The sequence below is a fragment of the Dermochelys coriacea genome, chromosome 2 (genome assembly GCF_009764565.3).
Source record: "Dermochelys coriacea isolate rDerCor1 chromosome 2, rDerCor1.pri.v4, whole genome shotgun sequence".
Lineage (NCBI taxonomy): Eukaryota > Metazoa > Chordata > Testudines > Dermochelyidae > Dermochelys > Dermochelys coriacea.
Genome location: NC_050069.1, coordinates 162,428,741 through 162,452,385, shown reverse-complemented (window position 1 = coordinate 162,452,385; position 23,645 = coordinate 162,428,741). Strand labels below are relative to the sequence as shown.

The following is a 23,645-nucleotide window of genomic DNA, read 5'->3' as shown; positions in this document are numbered from 1 at the left end:
GAAAGTCAATAGGTTTGGGAGAACAGGGGGCAACACGAATTGCCGCAAATCTGTGCTGGGGTGGGTGTGGGGAGTTCAAAAACCAGAAGAGAGACCAAAAAACAAGCCCCAAACCCTAATTTATTTTCAAAAAATCTCACGGCTTTTGGGGCACTCGTATCATTTGGGGCTATGGGGGGGGGGGTTGGGCTCTGACACGACGTTTTTAACTTTCCGGGTTAGCGGTCCTGCGCGTGTTCTGCGTCCCGGGCAGCAGAAAATGGCTCTTGGAGGGATGGCCCCCCCCACCCCCGAAATAGGCCGCGTGTTGCCCAGGCCTGGTGGGTGAACGCGGGGATCCTTGCGCCCCAGACGGTCCCACAGACTCTGTGTCTCTCTCTCTCTTCCCTCCCCCCTCCCGCCCCGCATTGGGACTCCTCCTCTCCCCGGGCAAGGGCGGGTCACCCGGATGTGGGACGTTCGGCCCCGCCCCTCGCTCAGGCCCCGCCCCCGGTTGTGACGTCGGGAGGCAGGGCGGAGAGAGTCGGGCTCCGGGCCGCCGCCATTTTGGTTGCGTGGGGCCAGGGCCGGCGGGTTTGGCAGGCGCGGGCCCCGCCGGGCGGCGGCGGCGGCGATGTCGGCGTTCTCGGAGGCGGCGCTGGAGCGGAAGCTCTCGGAGCTCAGTAACTCCCAGCAGAGCGTGCAGACGCTGAGCCTCTGGCTCATCCACCACCGCAAGCACTCGGGGCTCATCGTCACCGTCTGGGAGCGGGAGCTGCGCAAAGGTGAGGTCGGTACCGGGCAGGGCGAGTCCGCCCCGGCCTGGGGCTCGCCCTTCCCCCGGCACTGGCCGCCGGGGCAAGCAGGAGCCCCGCTCCGCCGATGGGGGCGGCCGCTCCGTGCCTTCTCCGCCCCCGGCAGGCGGCATTGCCCGCTCCTCGCGGCACGGGGCCTGTCCCTGGTGACCCGCCTCCTCCACGGCTGGGAGAACATCGCCCGGGGCCAGCGCGTGGTGTCGGGAGCGGGCCCGGCGTAGGAGCCGCGGGCTCGGCAGCGCTCCCTGTCGTGGCGCGCGGGGGGAAGGGCGGTCCTGCAGGTGAGTCCCCGGAGATGCGCTATGCCGGGGTCAGTGTTTCTCTCCGTACTGTGCCTTGCTTGGCGTGGAGGCTCCTCCTGGCTGCGTCAGCGGGTAGGACGAATTAAAGGGACGCCGTCGACTTTACAAATAGCGCTTTTTTTTTTTTTTTTTTTTTTTTGCCCGATTACGTTTGTTAGCGGTAGTGAAGATCAGTAGGGCAGAGGCAAGAGACTCGTTTTGCCTTTAGGTGTTTACTCTCAGTGTTTGGCATTGTTTTCTGTCTAATCGGTTTTGGAGTGTAGTAGGCAGCTGGCTGTTTGTGGCTCTTTCGCAGCAGCCGCCTAGAGAAAATACATTAAATAGAACATCTGATGGGTAACTACAAAAATGGGCAGGAGGACTCAGACAAGTGTGAGAACTAAAGCTTTGTTTACCTGGCTTTGGAAACTGACTGTATTTCAGACTGACTTTTTAAAGTTTGAGGTTGTTTCCTTGGTGATATGCATTCATTCTTAATTTAGGTTTCAGAGTAGCAGCCGTGTTAGTCTGTATTCGCAAAAAGAAAAGGAGTACTTGTGGCACCTTAGACTAACAAATTTATTAGAGCATAAGCTTTCGTGAGCTACAGCTCACTTCATCGGATGCCTATTCGCAAAAAGAAAAGGAGTACTTGTGGCACCTTAGAGTTTTTCCTGGCCAGTGAATTGTAGACTTCCTGCTGCAATGACAGGAGCTGGCCTATCTACCATAGTACCAGAAGTCACCTTAGCTGATAACTTGCTCTGCCTGACAACTTTTGCTTTCACTCTTCCCATAGCTACCTTTATACGGTAGAGACATTTAGGGATTTGAACAGGAAGACTTTAGGGGTGGGTTTTTCATTTGGGAGGAGAAGCTGGTAGGCAGCAGTCCAACAAAATTGATGATAAAAATTTGGCTGACCTGCAGGTGGTATGTGTGCCTTGTCATATTGATAGATCGTAGTGGTGGATCACAAAAACAATGAGGAGTTCAGTAGCACCTTAAAGACTAACAGAGTTATTTGGGCATAAACTTTCATGGGTCAAAAACCCATTTCTTCAGATGCATGGAGAAGTGGGTTTTTGACCCATGCATCTGAAGAAGGGGGTTTTTGACCCGTGAAAGCCTATGCCCAAATAAATCTGTTACTCTTTAAGGTGCCACCGGGATCTTTGTTGTTTTTGTGGGTACAGACTAACATGGTGGCTACTCTAAATGGTGGATCGAAGACTTTTATTTTTTTTCTTCTGGGTTGGACCACATACCTTCATAAACATAGAATTGGTTTATCCTAGAAACATGGATTTAAAATTAAATAGGATTAAGTTAAAAGGAAAACTTTAGTATTATGTTTTATAATTATTGTAGCCTGTATTGAAACAGTATGTAAATTGTTTTAACATCTTACATTAGGCTTCCATGTGTCTTGTATTAGGAACATTTACAAATATGTTTGATTTAAAATACATTTTAGTTCACTTCTTGCAGAAAATGAATTTTGAATTTTCAAATCACTAGACTGAACAGAGTAAGTAGAATTAAAAAACAAACCCAAAACTCGTGGTGTCTGGGTAGAAAGCATGGGATATCAGAATGCATAAACTGAAGAGTGAATTGTCGTCTACCCAGATATGTAGGTTTAAGTATTTTCTCAGTTATCGTATATACTTGTTCGTAAGCTGAATTTTTTAAGTAAAAAAGGGAAGCCCCAGAGAAGGGAGTCGGCTTATGAACGGGTATAGAGCTCCCAACAGAGGGAGCGAGGAGAGGCAGCAGAGCCAGAAGGGAAGAGGTGGGGCCAGAGTCTCTCCGCTTCCGGCCACACTGCTCTCCCCCCAGCCTCCGAAGCAGCTGCAGCTCTGGGGCTGGCATGCTGTGGCCGTGCTGCCCGGCCTGGCCCGCCGGAGCATGCTGTGGCCAGGCCAGAGACATCCTCCCCAGATAAGGTGGGAAGGGATGGGATGGGGAGAGTATGGGGATCCCGGGCTAGTTGTGGGGTCATGTGGAGGCTGACCCCCAGATTTCTTCTTCCCCCTCCCCCCCAAATTTCCCCACTAGTTGCTGTCCCGGCCTGTAAGGGTAAGCAGCTGGTGTGCTGGGACACTTTGTTTACTTAAGTTTACCTCTGTTTCTTAAGATAAACAAACCATCTCGCCCGCTGGCAGCTTATCCTGATGGCCTGGGAGCCAAAGTTTGCTGATCCCTGAATTATAGGGTCGTCTTATGAATGGGTCATAAAAATTTTCCATTTTTACTTATTTGTCTTGGGGAGGGGGTGTCGGCTTATAAATGAACTGGCTTATGATCAAGTATATACAATATTTTGTAAAGTAAAAGTACCTTCCCTATAACAACACTGTCTCCAGAACAGTTTCTCTTGTTTTGAAAACAAATGCATGGTATTTTTCCCACATCTCTAAAAAAAACAAAAATCCCAAACATCCCCCAAATAAATTATGTAAGATCACTGTTTTGAATGATCGAGAAGTTTATGATGAACAGCTGGTGTAGGAGCCTTTTAAAATTGGTTTTATTTTCTATCTTGATGAACATACATATGAGACTGAGAGTGTGAGGCAGTCACTGTAGTGCCATCGGTATATTCCTGAAATCCAGCTCTTTAACAAGTTCAAATAGTATAGTTAAGGCTACGTTTTGGTGACGGGTATTTTTTTGGTAAAAGTCATGGACAGGTCACGGACCGTAAACAAAAAATCATGGGCCTGTGATTTGTCCATGACTCATAAAAATACCCGCTGTGAAACTTGGATGGAGGAGCGGTCTGGGGGAGCTGACCCAGGACCCCAGCTGGGACTGGGGGAGGGTTGTGTGGCCTGGGACTGGGGGAGAGGGGCTGGGCTGTGGCCCGGGACCCCTGCTCGGACTGGGGGAGGGAGGGTTGGCAGGGCTGGTAGGGGCTTCCTACCTGGTTCTGCATCCCTGCAGCTCCTAGGAGGAGGGGCCAGGGCAGGAACTCCTCCACTGCTCCTGTCACAAGTGCTGGCTGCCACAGCTCCCCTAGCTCCAGCCGCTGCATAAATCACAGAATCTGTGACAGACTCACAGCTTTAGGTATAGTTGCTTGACTAAAGAAATGGATGAAAATTACATGGTTGAAACTCTGTTTGTCTGTGGTTCCCAATCTTATTTGATCTTGCTCCCCCCCTTCTTTGCATATGTAGTAGTTTATGCCCCTCACCCCACCACACGGGTATGTATACTGATTTAAAAAAAATCAATATGCAAGTCTCATTAAATATAAAAAACAGTAAGGCATTGATTCAAACAGAGCCAACAATCCATTTTAATAAGAGCAAAAGTAAAATTGTGGTTGATGCTTACAATTAAATGTGGATCCCACATTGTAGCAAATGGATTAATGTACAGATGGCAATGACTTTGTATAATGCTATGCAAACTTAAAAAATCCATCAAAACACACAGCGCCATCCGAGAACCAGTATGGAGGAATCAGCTTTGCTAATTATTCATTGCTGTGGGTAAAGTGTGCGCAGTAAGTCTTTTTTTCCCCTAAAGCATCTCACACCTCTCCCAGAATACATTGCACAGTTTGAGAATCTCTGCTCAAAGTAAATAGAGGTAGTGTTGGTTGACAGAATGAAGCATTCTGAAGAACTGACAGCAATGTTTGCTGGTAGCACCTGTCTCCAGTTGTCAAGCTTGTGCTCTCTTGCGGGAGGTGATCTGTATGGGGTCCTTAGCAGTGATTACTAGAAATACTGTTATTTTAATCTTCACGTGAATTGTGATTTGGCTACAGTGTTTCGTGCCTTTGCCACTTCAAATTAAGATTGTGCAATTCTTCCGGTTTGGGGCTAACCTCTAAGAATGTCTGGAAACTACTGCTGCTTAGACATGTAGCAGGCCAGCTCCTGTCCAAGAAAAAAACACTGAGATCAATTCATGCTGCCCTGTCCATTTCAAGATCCTGGTCCTCATTTTTTAAGCTATAGAGAGTGCCTTTTGTTCCACATCCCAACATTCAGCTGCATTTGGGAATGCTGTGGCTGACAAACCCCAACCTCTATCTTAACTATTTGCCTTTGATCACCACAGTATTTGAAAGCCTCACAAAAGTTGTTAATTATATTTCAGTAGTCTAGAAACCCCAGCCAAGATCAGGGCCTCATTGTGATAGATGCAGTACTAACACACAGACAGTCCCTAACCCCAGTAGTTTCTAATCTAAATGAACAATATAGGCAAAGAGTGGGTGGGAAAACAGGCACAAAGCAAAGTGACTTGCCCAAGGTGAGACAGTAGGTCCCTGTCTCTGGAATAGAATCTAGGTCTCAGGATACCTAGTTCTGTGCCTTTTTTATCAAACCACATGAATACATCTGCCCAACTCCCCTTCCCTGTGAGATAAAGAATTAGTAATAACTTTGTTTTCGAGAGTATGGGATTTTGCCAGTGTTACCCAGGAATTCTGTGCAGAATTAAAAATTGAACCCATATCTCCTGAGTCCCAAACCAGTGCCTTTAACCATAATGCCATCTTTCATCTCATAATTCATTCTTGTGGAAGGCCCTTACAGTGGAATATGCCATCACTGGGGATAAGGTGAGCAACCTTAAGAGCACAATACAATGCAAGACTAATTTCTTCGTAGCCTTTCACTTAACTAATGAGTGGAATGGTCATGGATGTGTGTCCTGGACAACAATTTGCCTAGTTTTTCATCTTAAATGGCTTCAGTATTAACAATAGGAGCTCTTAGACCCTTTTTCCTCTTTATCAGTGGCACCTGTATTTCTAAAATTGTGTAATGGGAACTAGACACTATGTTGAAATTGGAGTGAGGAGGTGGTATTTAGGCACACATACTATTTACTGTCTGGATAAGTTAACATCTTGTAACAACTCTCTCTTTTATTGGAGCCATGAGATTCTGGTTCTGACAGTGAACTATTGCAGTTTGCTTTAAAAACTAGCAAAATGAGTGACAATACAGACTTCTGGTATATGAAAACAAACTTCTAGCTAATTGTACCCCAAAGAAAGACATGTTGAGAATTCTCATATTTGTAATTTTTTTTGTCTGCTTAAAATTTCATATTAAAGCATAGATCTTTTCTTTAATATTTTGGGTTTTATTTTCAGCTTATTCCTATTTTTCTTTCCTTCAGACCTGTTGTCCAGAGTAACTTAGGTAAATTTTACCTCACTTGCTCTTTGGTAATTTATGTAAAGATGGTTACAGTAATAGGAGTTGTTTAATTCCATGATACAGCTTTTTTTCTTGCTCTCTTTCTCCAATCGCCAGTAAGGAAAGACTCTTTAGATCATGCTTTTAAGAGTACAGAAACAAATGGAATTGGAAAGATTTTTTTTCTATGCTGATGTCTACAGTAAGATAATGAGAAATGGCTGATCAAGTTGAATTGAAATAATTCTGAACTAAGCTCCCATCCCTAGTTGCATGTTCTTTAACAGTCTTTGGACTGAAATTCTTTATTAGAATAACTTGGTACAGTTGCAGAAGAGAAATAGTTTTTAGCTGTTATAGCTTTCACTTTGTCTAGATGTTTGTGTGTACATACATTCAAAGGAAAATTGTTAAATGTAATCTGTTAAATTTTCATGCAGTTTGTAATATTTGGAAGTATGTAAATAATTTAGAATTATTTCCAAATAGGTTGCTCAGTTTGCTGCAGTCTTATGGCATGTAATATGACTTTTTTTACTTATTTGGCTTGGTTGTAGCCAACAGCCGGTCAGTAGGATTTGTTGATGAATTTACGGACCCTTAGTGTAAACAGTATCTGAGTGTTTTGTAATCATGCATAAACTGTATGATTTTCGACCTTTCTCTTCAGATTTATATAACAGACTTTTTACTGATTCTTCTTGACTGTAACTAATGAATACATTAAATGTATATATCCTAAAATTCATCATTCTGTGAAATTACTGTGGGTTGACAGGGGCCTTCCGGCATCTGTCATACAATGCTATATTCATCAGATGAGTCTGCTCATTAGAGACTTTCTTTAAAAGGTTGGTTGGAACATACATGCTAAATGCTTCTGTAGATGGACTAGTATGGCTTTTAGTGTGTGTTTAAACTTGTGTTCCACTCATTTTGTTTGTTCTTTTTATCTAACCTATGAGATAATATATATTAAATTTTAGATTTTTTTTGGCATAACTGTCATTTAGTTCATGCTCTGGGTCTATGCTAGCATATTGATGAAAATATTTTTATATTGAAAAGAGGCTGTAGCAATTAATTTGAAGCATGACACCATTATTACTGCAGGGATAAGAAACTACAATGATTAAAGCCCAACTATAATTTTAATAGCATTGTCATGAACTTCAGTTGAGATTGACCCCTCTAGGTTTGTAGCTGTTTCCTTCATGCATGTTCAGAGTATGTCAGCCTCTTGATGTGATGTTGTCATAATGCATTGTAATGGCTCCAAACTGTGGCTTTTTTTGGTAAGAAAAGGTTGCCTTTCTGTTTGATTATCTTCAAACTTAGCCACCTGTATCAAAGCATTTCTCTGTATGAGGCAATGGGGATGGGTGGCATTATCTTAAGTGGTCAAATCAGATAGAGAAAAGTATTGATACTGTCCCAGTTCCACCCGTGAGACACCATTTAGAGTAGATCTCTGTATTATGATCACCCCTCTCCTTCTTTGTATGTTGTAATCAGCAGCATAATAGCTAACAATGCTTACATTTAAAATTTTCATTTTACTGTACCTTAGTTAACCTATTGAGGTGAGTGAGGCAGTTCACACTTCGAGCGGTTTCATGTCTGTAGGGTCAGATGGATATTAATATGGAAAAGCTATATTTTTGGAACTATAAGGGCTAAACGTTTAAAAAATGAAAGTGTAGAATCTAGAGCCCAGAACATCAGCCATCAGAGAAAAGTACCAGTTCTTCAAACTGCCATGAAATGGATCAGTCTGACTCCTTATGTAGTGGGTTAAAAATTTAACTTTCTCTAAATATATGATCTGTGCATGATACTCCTGTGTTTTAACTCTTTAGTGGAGAACTGATAGAATCTCACCAAACTCTTAACCTGTGAGGGGAGTGGTAGCAAAGAAGAACGTGAGTCAGGTCCCCACTAGTTGTTTCATGTGACTCCCTCTACTGTATATCCTTGCTGCCCTGAAAACAATCCAGTCACTTCCTCCTTAACTGCAGAGGAGCTGTACCACATCAGCAGTTGTAGCTCTTCTCTGGATCCCAGTAAGTGCTTGAGGTATCCTTTCTCAACACCAACTTTGTCTTTCAGTCAAGTCTGGAACTTATTGAAGTTCTTATCTTGGCTTCTGATGTTTGGTGCAATTCTTCAGTGCTTGACTTTTGTCAGTACTTTGGCACTGGGTGGCACTTGATTTTTGTTGTTGCCACCTTAGCGTTCTGACTCTTACTAATCGTTGGTACCTGTAGTCTTCTTTGGCATGCTGCTTTTTATTTTGCCACCAGTTCATCACCTTGCTGTTTATCTTTTCCCTACTGAGGCAGCTTTTGTAGTCTTCATGGAGATTACCCGAGTATGGGTAACTGGCTTAGTTAACCCTGCCTACAAGCATCTACGCTGATAAGCCACACTTGAGGCCTATCTGGTGGGTGCATGCATCCTGGTTACATGCTAGAATTTCCAGGAGCGTATCCCGTGGTTCTTAGTTCAGTATCACCACATGAATTGTTTTTTGTTGTATTTTGGAAGAAATGATTTGTCCTTCCCAGGTCCCTTTGATGGAACCAAAGGAAGAGTTCTTTGCTAACCAACACAGAGAATTTAAACACTTCTGGCATTGCACACTCTTCATTTCCATATTCACCTCTGTTCCACCCACTGTCAAGGCATTGGTCCAGATCAGGATGATGACCTGTTCCAGCGGTTGTCACTGTTAATCCAACACCAGTTTTCACAATTGGAGGCAGATAGAGGGCATGAGACTTGGTAGAGAGCATTTTGGAAGCAGCTAGTGGCCATCAGAAAGTGGCAGCAGGCCTTGGTGTGGACACAGCAGAATTGAGGCAGCTGATGCAGATTTTAATAGCTGTAGATTCTCCTGTGTTGACCTGATGCTGGATCAGGAGCACAAGTACTGAGTGGGTCTACACTGTCATGTAGATCCAACCCTCCAGTGTCAGGACATGTAGATGAGGGAATCCAGAAGTAGGCTCTTGCCTCAGACTACTACAAGTTGGTTGCTAACCAGTTTTACATCAACTGTGACCATCTCCTTCCCCCCACAAGGTGCACATGAAGTTGGACCCTGATGTAAGAGTGCACTCAGAAGAATTTGCATAATAAGCCGTTGCAGGATGGTGGTAGAATGTACATTTGGACGACTGATGGTAAGTTGGCACTGCTTGCAAACCTGTTTGGATGCAGTATGCCCAGTGACATTTGTTATTGGGACATGCTGTGCACTCTACAACATATGCAAGCATAATGGGGAGAGCGTTCTCCAGGAATGGGTTGAAGATTGGCTGCCTGTACACCCGAACCTAAGAGTGCGTCTTTGATCACTGGGGCTGGGAGAGCAAGGGAAGTAAGGGATGGCTTGTTTGCCCACATCCTGCTTTGTGCGGGGAAAATGTGAGGCTGTGGAGTGTTGTACTGTGTAGACTTAGACCTATATCCGTTGGCTGCTGTTCTGACAATTAAAAGCTTTTGATTTAAGCTTTCTGCCTCTTATTTCCCAAATACACTCATCTGTGGCTTATTCAATCACATACTTTAGTAAAAGTGAATGCAGCCAGTCCAGCTGCTACTGTCCAGAGCACAAATGTTGAGTGAAATGTGCAGTGAAAACAAAGTAAATCAGTGTGATGTCACTGTTGATAGAATTGTACATCACCAGTGTTCTTGTACTACCTCTCCTGTAGTTCATGGAGGTAGGATGAATAGAATATATATATCCATACTCACTTTTATTCTAGGAGTTGGACTGCCACATTGTCAACCCCACTCCAGAATTGTCAAGTGGTGCATTGGCTGCCAGGTATGTTAGCATGGAGGAGAGTCCACTGGCAAAGGTACTGGTCATCGGGATAAGCAGCTGCTCGAACGTTTCCTTCTGCTGCTGCCAGTCATGCTCCTTCATTTCCCTGTCCTGCTCCTACAGCAGCCTCTGGAATTCTCACTGCTGGTGTGACCTGTGGCTAAAGTCATCTTGCATATACTGCAAATGGTCATCTTTGGAACATTTTTCTTTTCCCCTGCTAGTTCAGGGCCCTCATCCCAAAAGCCATTGGAGGCTGCTTGGTGCAGCAGATGTGGACAGCCTTGCAAAGGCAATAAAGGAACTTTGTGTGTGTGTGTGTGTGTGTCCAGGGAAATAAAAATCTCTTAACATTGTGTCACAGCAAGGCCACAAAATCGATACTTCTATCTTCTCCATACCCACGTTTATTTCCTTTCTCCATATTTACCTGTTAAGCAGCTGCAACTCAGGTCACCAGCCCACCAATACAATGGAAAATCTTGGAATTTTTTAAAATAATAAATGTATCTTTTTACCTGGATGGGGGTGGGTTTGGTGCCCATAAACCAGGAACCTTTTAATAGTGCTGGTCTTAACACTATTTCAGGTAGTGTTGTCATTAGAAGATGTTAATCTGCTGGAGATTCAGGATTGGAAGAGGGAACTTTTCCAGGCCTGTGGTAGAAGGCCATCTGTCTGTGTCAAAGAGGTATTTCCTTGTCTGATGACTGATCAGCAAGTGATGACTAGAGAGGACTAGTGAGCTGTGGGGTGGGGAGGGTTTGTCCTGCATAGGCATATCATGGACTGTCTTGAGGTTTTCCTGTATGAAAAGTTCAGAAGCATAATCTTCTGGGGGTGGACCAAAATCTCGGTGAACACAAAAAAGCATGCTGAAATAGGATGCAGGAACTTGCTTACCATGAATATGCCTTTTCACAGCCCCTGTACCTCGGGCTGCCAATACTTAGAGACTTTCACTCAGGGTGGATTTGATTTAGATCAAATTGATTTAAATCCTGATTTAAATCACTAGTCAGGAAGACTCTATTTAATCATGGATTTCTACATAAAAGCACATTCTTGTTGGTTGTTATAACCTTAGTACATATTCTTCTCAACTCAGAGATAGATATAGATTTCATTTTTAGAAGGTACACACTATACATTTTTAAGTGATTTATTTTGAAAACTTTTCAAATTAGTTTTACAGCTATATCAGAAAATGAATGGTTGGTTATTTCATTTACCAAAGGTGATTGAAGCAAATATTTATGAAATCACTGGGAGGTGAACTATTTCCAATTCAAGAGTTTAAGCATTAATATTTGGAGGATTTTCTTGTCATGCTGTATTAGGAGGAGAACATCACCAGAGAGACATTTAAATTGTTAACTAAAACAACAATGTTATATATTCTGGATTTTTTTCTTCAACAGCAAACAGAGAATATTTTAACAAAACAAGCGCATGAATTTTTAAATTTAGTTAAACATTCAATTTTTTCTAATTAAGGTTTGTTTTTATTAAAATTGTTTAACTAAAATAGTTAAATGAAATGTACTGTCAGCCAGGTCAACATGAGAAATGTAAAATACTGGCTTCTGCAGCTTTTCAGTCGTCTTCACTTTCATTTTCCTGTTCCTAATCTGGAAAAGAAAAGCACACTTTCCTGCTTTTTTCAGGTCCCAAACGATTTCTCAATTTGGAATGAATTAGTCCAAAGGAAGAAAATATTCTTTCTACACTGGCAGAAGAAGCTACTGCTGTTAAAAGTGAGATTATCACTTCAGCAGTGACTTCCACCAGTTCATTGGTGTGACTTTCTTTAAAACATCAGCAGCAAACATATAGTTCTCGAATGGTAATTATTTCCAAACTGGGTCTCTCTTACAGCATGCTTCCATTATAGTTTTTCCCTTCTAGTAAGAGAAAGATATGGTAGATCTCAAATCAATGAAGGCTACACTCGGAAAGACCTCAAGACTTCTAGAATATGCTGCTCAAACTTTTGTTTCTACTGGCTGTCCCTCCCTTCTCACGTTTATCTCCAGACATCTCCTTATCCAGATCTATTCCACCCCCAACAAACTTCTGTTCATTGAACTTTTTGAAACTTTGCACTCTTAGAGAGAGGTAAGGGATTGACTCTGTGTACACAAATTTTCAGAGGGACAGTAGGGTTGAGGTCTGTTGTTTCTCACCTCTAGATATATATTTATTAATTTAAAAACATTTTTGCTATTAACAAGCATGTTTCTGGATAGACAAATCCACAGTTTGAGAACTGCAAAATGAATCTTCTCTGATGGTATCTTCTTGACTGAGCACTGAGTCCATTGGACAGATAGAAAGATTAACCTAAATAATCTATACAGAAGCCCCTAGAGCCCCATAAGATTGGGTCCCTAATCCATGAACTATTTACAAAACTTTTCTTAAACATTACATAAATATATTGGCTCATACTATAGAATTAGAATTTACAATCCCTGTTCTATGAAGAGATATCTTTGAGCTATAATGTATCTTAATTAAAACTATTTTCAGATTGCTTTTTTCCTCAAAAAGCATTTTATCAAAAAAATCTAATTTAAATAAAAAAATCCTAGTTAGTTATTTTTAAAAAAACCATTGATTTTTATCCACCTTGCTTTCCCTTAATATAGCCACAGATCATACAGTAGGACTTAAAATCCTGGCTGTCTTGGACAATGCTTTAATACAGTGCCAGTATGAGAAGAGTGCAGTGTGTGTGTATATATACATAGCTATACATATGTGCTTGTGCTGCATGCATCACTGTGTCTGCAGGCATCGCTCATCTTGTAATCTCAGTTGTGAATAAATCAATTAGCAGTATTCAGTTACATCTCAGTTAGAATAAATCACTAGTTGCATATTTACTACTTTTCTCCTTGATTGGAATCCATCTTGAATTGCATGTGATGAGGGAGGAAGGGGGGAAAAGGTGGCTGGGGAGATGGTGTGGCTTCTGCATTCAGGTGGCCCAAAGGTCACCCCACAGTACATAATATTCTTCATAATAATTGCATTGGACATAAACTAGCAAAATCCTATCACTTATGTTGCAATTTCTCACTAGCAATAACAAAGATGGCAGCAGCCTCTTACCTGGAAGTGGCGATGGCTCTGATGCGGGTTTCTCTCTGTTCTATTCCCTGTCCCTGAGCAGGTCTGAGGATGTCCTCCAGTCCATCTGCCCATAGAGCCTGCTGGCTCTGGGATCTGTGTTTGACCTTCTACTGCTGGGATCTCATCTGGCTCTGCCAGTCTCGTGTCCATGAGTGCATTTGCTCTTAAAACCCCATCAGGCAACAACACAGGGTGGTTCCATGCTTTGGGTAGTGTTGAGCAACTAGTCAAACTGTTTGTAGTAGAGGCAGGTTGATAGTAAGTTTCTAGACTTGCCATTGGTGGTTTTTTTTCGTGTGTTTTTTATTCTCTGTACACTGACTTGCCCTCCATGTAATCCCCTCCTCTGCCAGACTCTTGGCAATGCTCTTTTAGACATGTGATTTTTGGTGTGTCTCAAATTATGATGCTTACAACACTAACTGTTCAAGTGAGCTGTGTAGAAATGCAGAAGGCTGGGTGTAATGTGGTGTTTAAAAACTGGCCAGGTCTATATAAACTAATAGATGAGTTCCAGCGCAGAGGAAGGGAGCTTACCCACCTGGGTAAGCAAGCCTGACAAATCCATATAAAAGGCTTTTATGCATGGTAGAGAGGATTGGGCTAAAACCAAGGTAAGAGTCTGGGCTAAATGAGTTAGCCAGGTTCTTTCTTGTGTGTTGTCCCAACCCCACGCCCTCATCCCCTTCCATACACACACACACACACACACCTCACCTGAGTTTATTTGTGCTTTTAGCCCAGGCCAGCTAGCATGGCAGGGGGCATGGGTTAGGGCTTGGGTTCTGGTTTCACTTGAGCCAGTAGCACTCCTCCTCCTGTGCTGTGAGAATGCAGGCTAAATCACTTAGAGTGCTGATAGTCCTCCATTTGTCTTCTCTCAGTTTCCTCCAGTGTGCCAAGGAGGACAGACAAATTCTCTCACAGTTCACTGGGAAAGAGTCGGTTGCGCAGTTTACTGCAGCACAAAGAACCGTGGGACGTATCCCAAGAAAGTCCTGATGACGCACATGGGGGAGCGCACCACAACTTGGGTAAGGGCCTGCAGTGTAGCTGCTTATACCCCGACTAGAGTAACGTGGTTCCTGGTAGTATACATGTAACATGTAATGCAGTGATTCTCAAACTTTTGTACTGGTGACCCCTTTCACATAGCAAGCCTCTGAGAGCGACCCCCCCCCTTATAAATTAAAAACACGTTTTTATATATTTAACACGATTATAAATGCTGGAGGCAAAGCGGGATTTGGGGTGGAGGCTGGCAGTTCGCGACCCCCCCATGTAATAACGTGACCCCCTGAGGGGTCCCGACCCCCAGTTTGAGAACGCCTGACATAATGGACATTAAACTGTCTGAATGCCTGCCATATACCTTTTGGATTAGGCTTGCTTTCAGTGTGTCTAACTACCAATTTAGTCTGAACTGTTTCAGCTAGCACTGGTTTAGTGCCAATATAAATGTCATTAGAACTGTTCAAATTGAAATGGTCCAGATGGGTCAACTACTCCCACAGTGCACCAGTAGCCTTTTGAAGTGTTCCAGAATCCATTGCTTCTGGGAGCTGTGCCAATAACTGGAGTTAGGTAACCAGAGGACATTGCAATTGAAAGTTTAGAAGAGCATTAGTGTGGGCATGAGGTAAAACTGCACCTTTTAGGAATGAGTCAATATAGATCCAGCTCTAACATCCAGTCCCTTCCTCTGTATTCACCTGGTGCAGTGTCTCAGTACAGCAGTGATATTGGTCGTTACCTGTTTTTGTACAGCTTCCTGTGTCAATAGTCACCTTCTAGTCCCTGCCTTGAGCCAGGAAAATGTGTATGATCTTAAATAAAATCTTAATAACCTGTAAATTGTGGCAGACAACACTACCAACACTTGAATCTAACGTACTGTGTTTTACCAAATGCTGAGGAAAATCTGTATAGTTCCCTCATCCCATTCCATTTTTTTAATGGAAATCCAGACTTTCATATTTTTCTTGAGACCTGAATATGAGTGGTCCTCTCCAAAGAAAGATGCTATAAGGGGTAGATAAAGGTTTTCAGACTGAGTCCAGCAGAGTTGATTTTGGAAATAAATGTAAAATGTTCTCAGGAACAGTTAAGCATATTGAAGTCCTTTGTTTGTGTCCTTTAATTAGAATCTATCCAGAACAGAATGCATTAGCAGCAAATGCTAAGGCAGGATTGTGTGTACACAATCCAGATAGCAATTTAACCCAGTTTGATATAGCTCTATTGCAGATCAGCAAGAGCTCAAGGTTGAGGTCTAGATACAGAAACACACATAGGTGGAGAAGTTTTAATGTGCATCATCCAAGGATGGGCACTGATCTGGAACCCAAGAGACTTGGGTTCTAATCAATGTTTTGTTATTTTAGTAACTACAGAAAAATCTCTTAACAGTATTCTTCTTCCTGTGCTCCTTAAATGTTGGCTGGTTCTCTGCCTCAACTGCCAAAGAATCCTTTGGATTAAGCATTTTGTATAACTAAATCAGGCAGATCTGTAACATCTGCAGATTGCAGTGGTTCTGAACTGGGGTCTCGGGCCCCCTGGGGGGGAGCTGCAAGCAGGTTTTTGCATGGGAGGAACGCCAAGCAGGGCCAGTATTAGACTCGCTGGGGCCCAGAGCAAAAAGCTGAAGCCCATTGCATGGCTCTGAAGCCCTGGGCCCCGAGGAATGTAGTTTCACAGTGCCCCTATGGTGTGGGGCACCAGGCAGTTGCCCTGTTTGCTACCTTCTAATGCCTGCCCTGGTTTTTATATGCAGAAGACCAGTTGCAGCATAGCTGGGCTGTGGAGTTTTTATAGTATGTTGCGGGGGAGGGAGGGCTCAGAAAGGAAAATGTTGAGAACCCCTGGGCTAGATTGTAGGGGGGCCTTTTTTTAAAAGGCATTACATACACCATTATATATACACCAATATCCTGTATGTTGTCTAAGACAATTGGTAAATGTTTCTTACCAGCAAATGGACAAGGAAAATACCTGGCTTTGTAAATGTCTCTCATCTCAGTACAGTGAATATGAATATGGTTTGTTGAAATCTTACCTGACAGCTGAAGAAAACACTAGCTTTTTTGATGGAGATGTGGGGAGACTTTTCCTCCATCTGTTAATGGTAGTTCTTTAGAGGTGTTTTCCTCCCTTATCTTATGAGCACTGTGAGGAAGGCGACTTGCTGTCTCTGGGATTTCTTGCAATTTTGTCCATTGGAAGGACTCCCTTGTGACAGAATGGCCTCCTTGTTTTTAGTGTTCCACTTCTTTCAGTTAGGGTTTGAGTTTGCTTTAAATAGGGACCCCAACTTTATGGGATTTGTTTTCATTGTCTCTTACTTTCATCTATTAGGAGAACAGTGCAGTGTCAGATAGCAGATCCCAAACCATCAGTCTTGTTGGCACTGCTCTCTAAGAGGCTAGTTTTGTTTCAGAAATCCACTATATTTCTCAAACTTGACTACTTTGAAAACTGAATAGTTTTCATAGCCATGCTGGATATAAACTATAGCCATGCTGGATATAAACAGTTCCTACAAGTATTTATTCTATGTAGCTATCAAGACAGTATGTCTGGGCTGTTCTGCCCCCTGTGCATGAAGAGATTTATGGTTCAATATCTAGGTGACTTTTCAGAGTTTACATATTACAGCCTCCAGATACATTGTTTCCCCAAAACAAGATATCAAACTGATATCTTTTTCCTGTTAGTGACTATATCAGTACTAGGGTTCAGTTCAGAGGATGGCAATGTTAGCTTTACCTAGTCATACAGTCTCAGATCATCTTACTTGGTTGCTTCATAGTTTGTCCTCGGAACACATTTTTTGCTTGCTCCCATTTCAAGTGACATGTCAAAAGGGGCAGTATATCAGGGCTTGCTGTAGAGACCAGCATGAGCAATTTACAACAACTCACTTAACGTTCTCCTGTTTAACGTTGTTTCAAAGTTACGTCGCTACTCCATTAGGGAACATGCTTGTTTAAAGTTGTGCAGTGCTTCCTTATAACGTCATCGTTTGGCTTCCTGCTCTGTCCATTGCTTGTAGGATTCTGTGGAAGAGCCGTGACTTTACAAGGGAGCATTGCACAAGTTCCTCTTCTCCGCCTCCTCCCCCTCCCTCCCAGCGCTTCCCCCGCTGCCAGACAGCTTTTCCCTTCAAAGCACTGCTTCTCTCTGGCTGGCTGGCTGTGCGGCTGCCCCGTTCCTCCTATGTCCTCCTGCCCGTTCTTGCAGGGTTGCATTCTGAAAGGGGCTTTAGAGCTGCAGGCCAGGGCCCCAGGGCCCTGTAGCCCCTAAAGCCCCTGCCTTCTGGGTGGCCCTGCCTGGCCTGGCAGGGAGCTCCCAGAATTGCAGCCACGGGGGCAGTATTGTGCGGAGCCACCTGCACACCCCCTGCCCCAGGTAAGTGCTCTGCAACTCCTGCCTGCCCCAGCCCTGAGCCTCCTCCCGCACCCTAACTCCCTCCCAGACCCTGCACCCCAGCTCTGAGCCCCAGGAGGAGAATAGAAAAAAAAAATGAAAAATGGGAGGGAGATAAGAGAGAGTGCTCCCCGGGTGGGGGGCAAAAATGAAGCTGAGCACAGGGCCTCACTAACTCTAAATCCGCTGTGTCTCGGCTCCTCCTGCTCCCTCCCAGAAAGTCCTAAGTGCTGTCAAACAGCTGTTTGGCAGCAGGGAAGTGGTGGGAGGAAGGGGGAGGAGCGGGGATGCAATGTGCTCCAGGGAGGAGGTGGAGTGGGGGTGGGAAGAAGTGGACCTGGAGCATCCCCTGGCAAAGTCAGCGTCTGTTCTTCTGGGGGGAAGCTGCTGCTGTGCAAGGTGGTTCCTAGTGTCCTTGCCTGCCTCATTGTCTGCAGCAGGCTGTGCCTGTGTGGTAAGCAAAGGGCACCTCCTCATGACAGTACAGTATATAATGTCTTTTGTCTGCCCCCAAACATTTCCTTGGAACCTAACCCCCCACATTTACATTAAATCTTAAGGGAAAATTGTATTAGTTTAACATTTTGTTTGACTTAAAGTTGCATTTTTCAGGAACATAACTACAACGTTAAGTGTGGAGTTACTGTACTTATATAGTTGATGATTTTCAAAGAGTAACATTTTCTATGGATTCCACCTACCATGCGGGGTGTCTGTGCCTGACCCAGATTACGAGTCTGGTCTTTTTCAATAAGAGATTTTGCATACAGTTTGTCCCTTAGACAAGAATCTAATTTCATGTCAACAATATTTCTGTTTCAGATGTTGAGAGCTGCTGTTAGTTCTTGCTGTATGGACTGGCATATGAGGGATTTTGTATAAGGAACACGATTAAAACAGCGTTCTGTTTACTCTGCAAAAATTGAATATTATCACTGAGGGGATGGGGTGTCACAATGTTACTGGATTCTCCTTCCCCAAAGTGTAGATGACACCTGACACCAATATGCAAATATACTGGGCTGGTGACCAGTACAGGGACTGGATTAAGCATCTGTAGATTCTACAGGAAAACCAGGGACCTGAAACACACTTCTGGCATCTTGCCAATATTGTACCTGTTTTCTTAAGAGGCTGACAAGCACAGAGCCAGTAGTGGTGCATGATGAACTAGTCAGCTGTGATGCTGCCCTGCTGGCCCCAGAATCCATCAGGGGGAGTGGTGGGAACCAGCAGCAGGTGCAGAGGGAGGCCCGCAAAGTGATTCTATTCCTGAAATGAATCCTGGGGGGGCTTTGATCCAAGAGCAGCACATCCTGCTGTACTTGGAGGAGCTGTTTGACGCCCACCCAGGGAACAACCTGGCTGCAGAGCCTGCAGATGACAGACTGGACAGAAGCTGCCTTGGAGCCTGGTAAGTTTCTGGCTCCATTTAATGTAGGAATAGGATGGACTTTGGTTCTGTGAAACACTGCAAATGTTGTTAGAAGCCCTGGTTAGCAGCATGTATCTGCCAATGGCAGATGGTACACCAGTTGTGCGCCCGTTCTCCTCTGTCTTCTTCCGCCCCTCCCCCCCGCCATGTGGAATACAAATTGGTGACCAGGAAATACAAACAAACAAATACTTTCATGGTGTTTTTATATTACTAGAAAGGCACAGATTTTTGCTAGGGCATTTGTTTCTTAAAAATAATAACCTTACACTGCCATACCTGTAAGTATGCCACTCTATAACCATCCAGCGGTGTAACAAGCCTTCTGGAAAGAGTGAATGGTACAGCGGTGGTGGTGCAAGTGTGTTTCATTCACAAATCTAGTCCATTTCAGATAAAGGTAATCCAAGCAGTACATAGGTGACAAAATCATTTGTCTCAAATTTGACTGGGTTTGAAAATGCATCCAGAAATATGCCAGGAAGTGGTTATGGAGTTCCATGTGGCTTAGCCAGTTATGATTACATGAAAACACACAGAACTTACGCAGCATCCTGTTGATTCCCTTATGAATTCTGACCCCATCTTAGGTGCTGATAGATGCAGACTTTTCCTGAAGCCAGAACTCCAGATAGGTAATCATGTTTTGGGGAAGTGAGTATTTTTTAGGCACCCTTGGTAGCTCACCAGGCCATTCCACTCATAGATATGTTCAGCCATTATAGGTTTGAATACCTTCACTGCATACATTGCAGGTTTCCCACCAGCAGCTTTGAATATCATCTCCTTTTGCCGGTCAGGCACCACAAGAACGGCTATATCCTCCAAAATGTGGAAGTCCTGAAATGATAGAAAAAGCCTTTGTAGCAAGGCAACTGACAGACACACCTTCCTCCCCCTGAATAGTTATGCAATTTTTAGAAAACAGAAAAACAGCTTTGAATTTTAACTTACCAGTGTCTCAATATTAATGTCACAGTGATTAACCAGGCTGTGTTCAGGGAGCATCTGTGGTCAGAAGCAAACCTCTCACAGTATATTGAGGTTCAGTTTGGAAATGTAACACTTTGTCCTTGGAATTCCACCAGAATTTTTTCTGTGCTCCTGCAGTGAGCTGTTTGAGACAATAACTCTGTCTTGTCCTATTCCAGGCCCCTCGACCTCTAGTGACTGCAGAACCTCCACAGCTTGCCCACTGTGTAGTACAAGCCTGGCCCAGCATGCTGTCAAGGATCATTCCAAGAGGAAGCATTTCTGTGATTAACTTATGGTTGAAATTCTGGATAGGACCCACAAGCAGTACCAAAAACAGAGGGACTTATGGCTAAAGGCAAGCATGCGAGAGTCAAGAGGAAAGGCTGAGGCAGGCTGCACAGCTTGAGAACAGGGTTTCAGTGCAGGAGCAGGCACTTGTTTCACTGTTCCTGGAACAGGAGCAGTGGCTAAAAAAAAAAGGAGGACAGAGGTCAGCAGAGAGAACAGTTTGAGTTGCAGATGTCAGTAATGGCTGAAAGAGTACCGATTCCTGCTGCATCACTCACGTTTTACAGCCTCAGACCCCTGGTCAGTATCCTGGGATTTAGTCCCAAAACAGTTTGGAAAACTTCATGACTGTGTAGCCTATGCAGTCAGGCCCCAATAGCAGCTGGGCCAGGAAACTTAGACCAATGCAGTCCTTTATATTGACGACCTTCCTGTGGATGCCTCCATCCCACTCATGTGCAGCAAGAAGGGAAAGGAAACCTAGGGGTCTGGGGACATGCAGTGGTAGGGGGTTTCTGTTTTGTACATGGTTTCATTATTTGTCTTGTTCATGCACTTTTTTCCTCCCCTGTTTGTTTGTTCTGGGGTGTTGGTGTGGCAGTGTCAGCTGGCCTGCCTGGCAATGGGTGGATGTTGTAGTTTTCCAAGACATCTTTATAAATAAAGATTTCTGTGTCATTAGGAGAGTATATTTCTATCACTGTCATGTTATACAATGTGTGTTTAAAATAACAAAGGTAAACACATGATCAGGGACAATTAGGAATTAGTATGCAAACACCATTCCTTTATACAAACCTCACTTCAGTCACTTCTTTATATTACTCCTGGGGAAATTCTGTGTACAATATTTTAAAATTCGGCATATTTTATTTGTCAAAATAACACTCTATAATCACAACAGTTTGTTATTTTGGTAATTTATTCAACCTACTTGTTAGCAACAATGTCTAACAATACAGACAAAAATAAAAAATTCCCCCAGAAGTAGAGTGTTAAAGAAAGCCCTACCACAATCTAGTTCCAGTTCCTATCCCTGAGAGCCCAGGGATCCAGAGGGAGAAACAGCCTTATGCTGGGTCCTGGGTTTGTTTGAAGTTTCCTGCACGCTGTCTCCTTCGAACTGCAGCTGTCGGGAGCCCTCCAGTTCTCTCTCCTCTCCTCCGTTCTCTCTCCCCGCTCCCCCCACCCCAGTCTTCTATTTGCAAACTGGGGAACTAGACTCGCCCGGGTCCAGCAGCTCTGCAGCCCATTTCTGCAAGGGAAAAAGGAAATTCTGCACAGAACATTCATTCTGCGCAAATTCTGCATTGCACAGTGGCACTGAATTTTCCCAGGAGTATTATATGAATCTATACTGTGAATCATGCCCCACCATTTCATAAGTGGCCATGTCATTCATAAGTACATTGCATGGCAATCAAGTCCCTCCCCTCCCCAAGCACTGACCCCCCACTCCAAATCAATAAGCCCTGTCCCCATTCCTCCAAAAGGACATTCATAAAGTCTATAATGTGGGAGCACAAAGCCTCCCTGACTTCTGTTGCCTGGGTGCATCTAGCTCCAGCTATGGTAGGGGCACTTTCTGCCTGAGTATACTGGTTCAGTGGCCCTTCTCTGTCAGGTCCATTCAGAGGGAAATGACTCACCTCTGGCTTCACAAAGATTGTGAAGAGTACAGCAAGCCACAGTAAAGCGAACAGCACTGATGACTTGGAGATGTCTACAGACCCATTTGGATGTGCGACAGGATTTTAGTCTACCAAAAGCACATTCAATAACCATTCTGCACCTGCTGAGAGTGTACCAGTACAGTTTAATAAGCCAAGGCAAAAAGGGTCGTGTGGGGATTCCCAAAATAATGGTGGGGTCAGTAATGCTATTGACATTTGATGGGAATAGTATTCCAGCCTGTCCATGAATGTAGATTCTCCCTCATCACGCAACCCTGGCATCATGAACTTTCCCAGTGCAGCCCACGTTCACATTCGAAAATGGACCTCTGGGGTCCATGAGGGCCTGCATAGCAATGGAGTAGTGCCCTTTGTGGTTTGTGCTCGTGTTCCTTGAGGAGAGCAAACTAGGGGCACATGAGTTCCATTCTCTCAAATGCAATTACTTCATGAATATCTTTCAAACCACATGCCTGATTGCCTCAGAAACCTCCACCACCACTTTACCCACAGGTAACTTCCCAGTCTTAAACTGGTTGGCAGTGGCCCTGTAGCAGTCTGGGGTAGCCAGCTTCTGGACGCTTATGGCAACCCGCTTTTGGATTGGCATGAGTGGCCTCATGCATGTGTTTACACTAGAGGGTTGGGGCAAGCTCTTTAGAAAGCTCCAGAAATGTAGTTTTCTTCATGTGAAAGTGCTGGACCACAGCTGGTCATCCTAAGTCACCATGACAGTATGGTCCCCTCAGCCTGTGCTTGTGGCCCTGCACCAGAAGCACCGGTCTACTCGGGGCATGAGTGATTGTACCAAGTGTCATGAGCTCCATCAGCCAGTTGGAGTCTGCCATGCTTGGGTACTCAGCTGCCGCCTCTTCCTGCTCTATCAGGTGCCTTTGTTGGGTCAGAAGACAGCACCAAAATATCCACCAGGATTTCTCAGAAGCTCTGCCTGTTTCTCAACACAGGAGTGAAAGTGCAAGTAAAGAACTTCTAAAGGTGCCGTCTCCATGTTGCTGCTTCCAATAGCTGGGGGTGCACGGAGCAAAATGATTGCTTGGCAAAATGTGTTGGTGGGCTGTTCAAACTTCCTGTAACATGCCGTGTAGACAGTCAAGCTTTCTCACAGTATGCCAGTGTCCGGAGTCTAGACCAGCTACATTTCACAAGGGTGTTTGAGAGTCTGATATATGGCTGATTTCACTTGAGTCTGTGTGCTGCAGCGTTGACATCAGAGCCCCAGCTTCAAGCCTGGGTTAGAAAAACCTTAATGTTCGGTTAACAATCATTGTAAATGCTCAAGCCCTGGGTTCTGTAACCCAGGATCAGCTGATTGGAGTCCCACTAACCCTGGGCTTATATTGTAGTGTAGACATATCCTGAATCAGTTTTGAAAATGTTACCCTAAGATTATAGCTACAAGATCATATGTTTGCTTTGGTGATTCATAATGTCCTGTTTTTTAAAATACACATTGCGCTTTTAAATTTACAATTAAAATATGTAAAGTTCTGTGTGTGGGAAGAAGAAGAATTTGGGAGACTAAGTGTTATGTTGTGGAGGAGAGACTGGGTTGGTGGGCGTGGAGGGAAGGACTATGTGTGTGCTGAAGTAGCAGAGGAATGTG

At 44.0% G+C, this 23,645-nt stretch overlaps 1 protein-coding gene across 7 annotated transcripts in view; it reads left to right on the top strand.

The window, feature by feature from the left end:
• The first annotated feature begins 480 nt into the window (after positions 1-480).
• RPRD1A (regulation of nuclear pre-mRNA domain containing 1A) overlaps positions 481-23,645 on the top strand; it is a 68,784-nt gene continuing 45,619 nt past the window's right edge. The window contains exons 1-3 of one of the 7 annotated variants that reach the window (XM_043508617.1): positions 637-764; positions 9,334-9,434; positions 14,107-14,256. In XM_043508617.1, the coding sequence (XP_043364552.1) occupies positions 9,413-9,434; positions 14,107-14,256 (172 nt within the window). In that variant the 5' untranslated portion in view covers positions 637-764; positions 9,334-9,412. Of the gene's footprint in view, positions 765-846; positions 1,076-9,333; positions 9,435-14,106; positions 14,257-23,645 lie in introns of those variants that run through there. The other 6 variants (XM_038389510.2, XM_038389512.2, XM_038389517.2 and 3 more) reach the window with 6 other exon arrangements.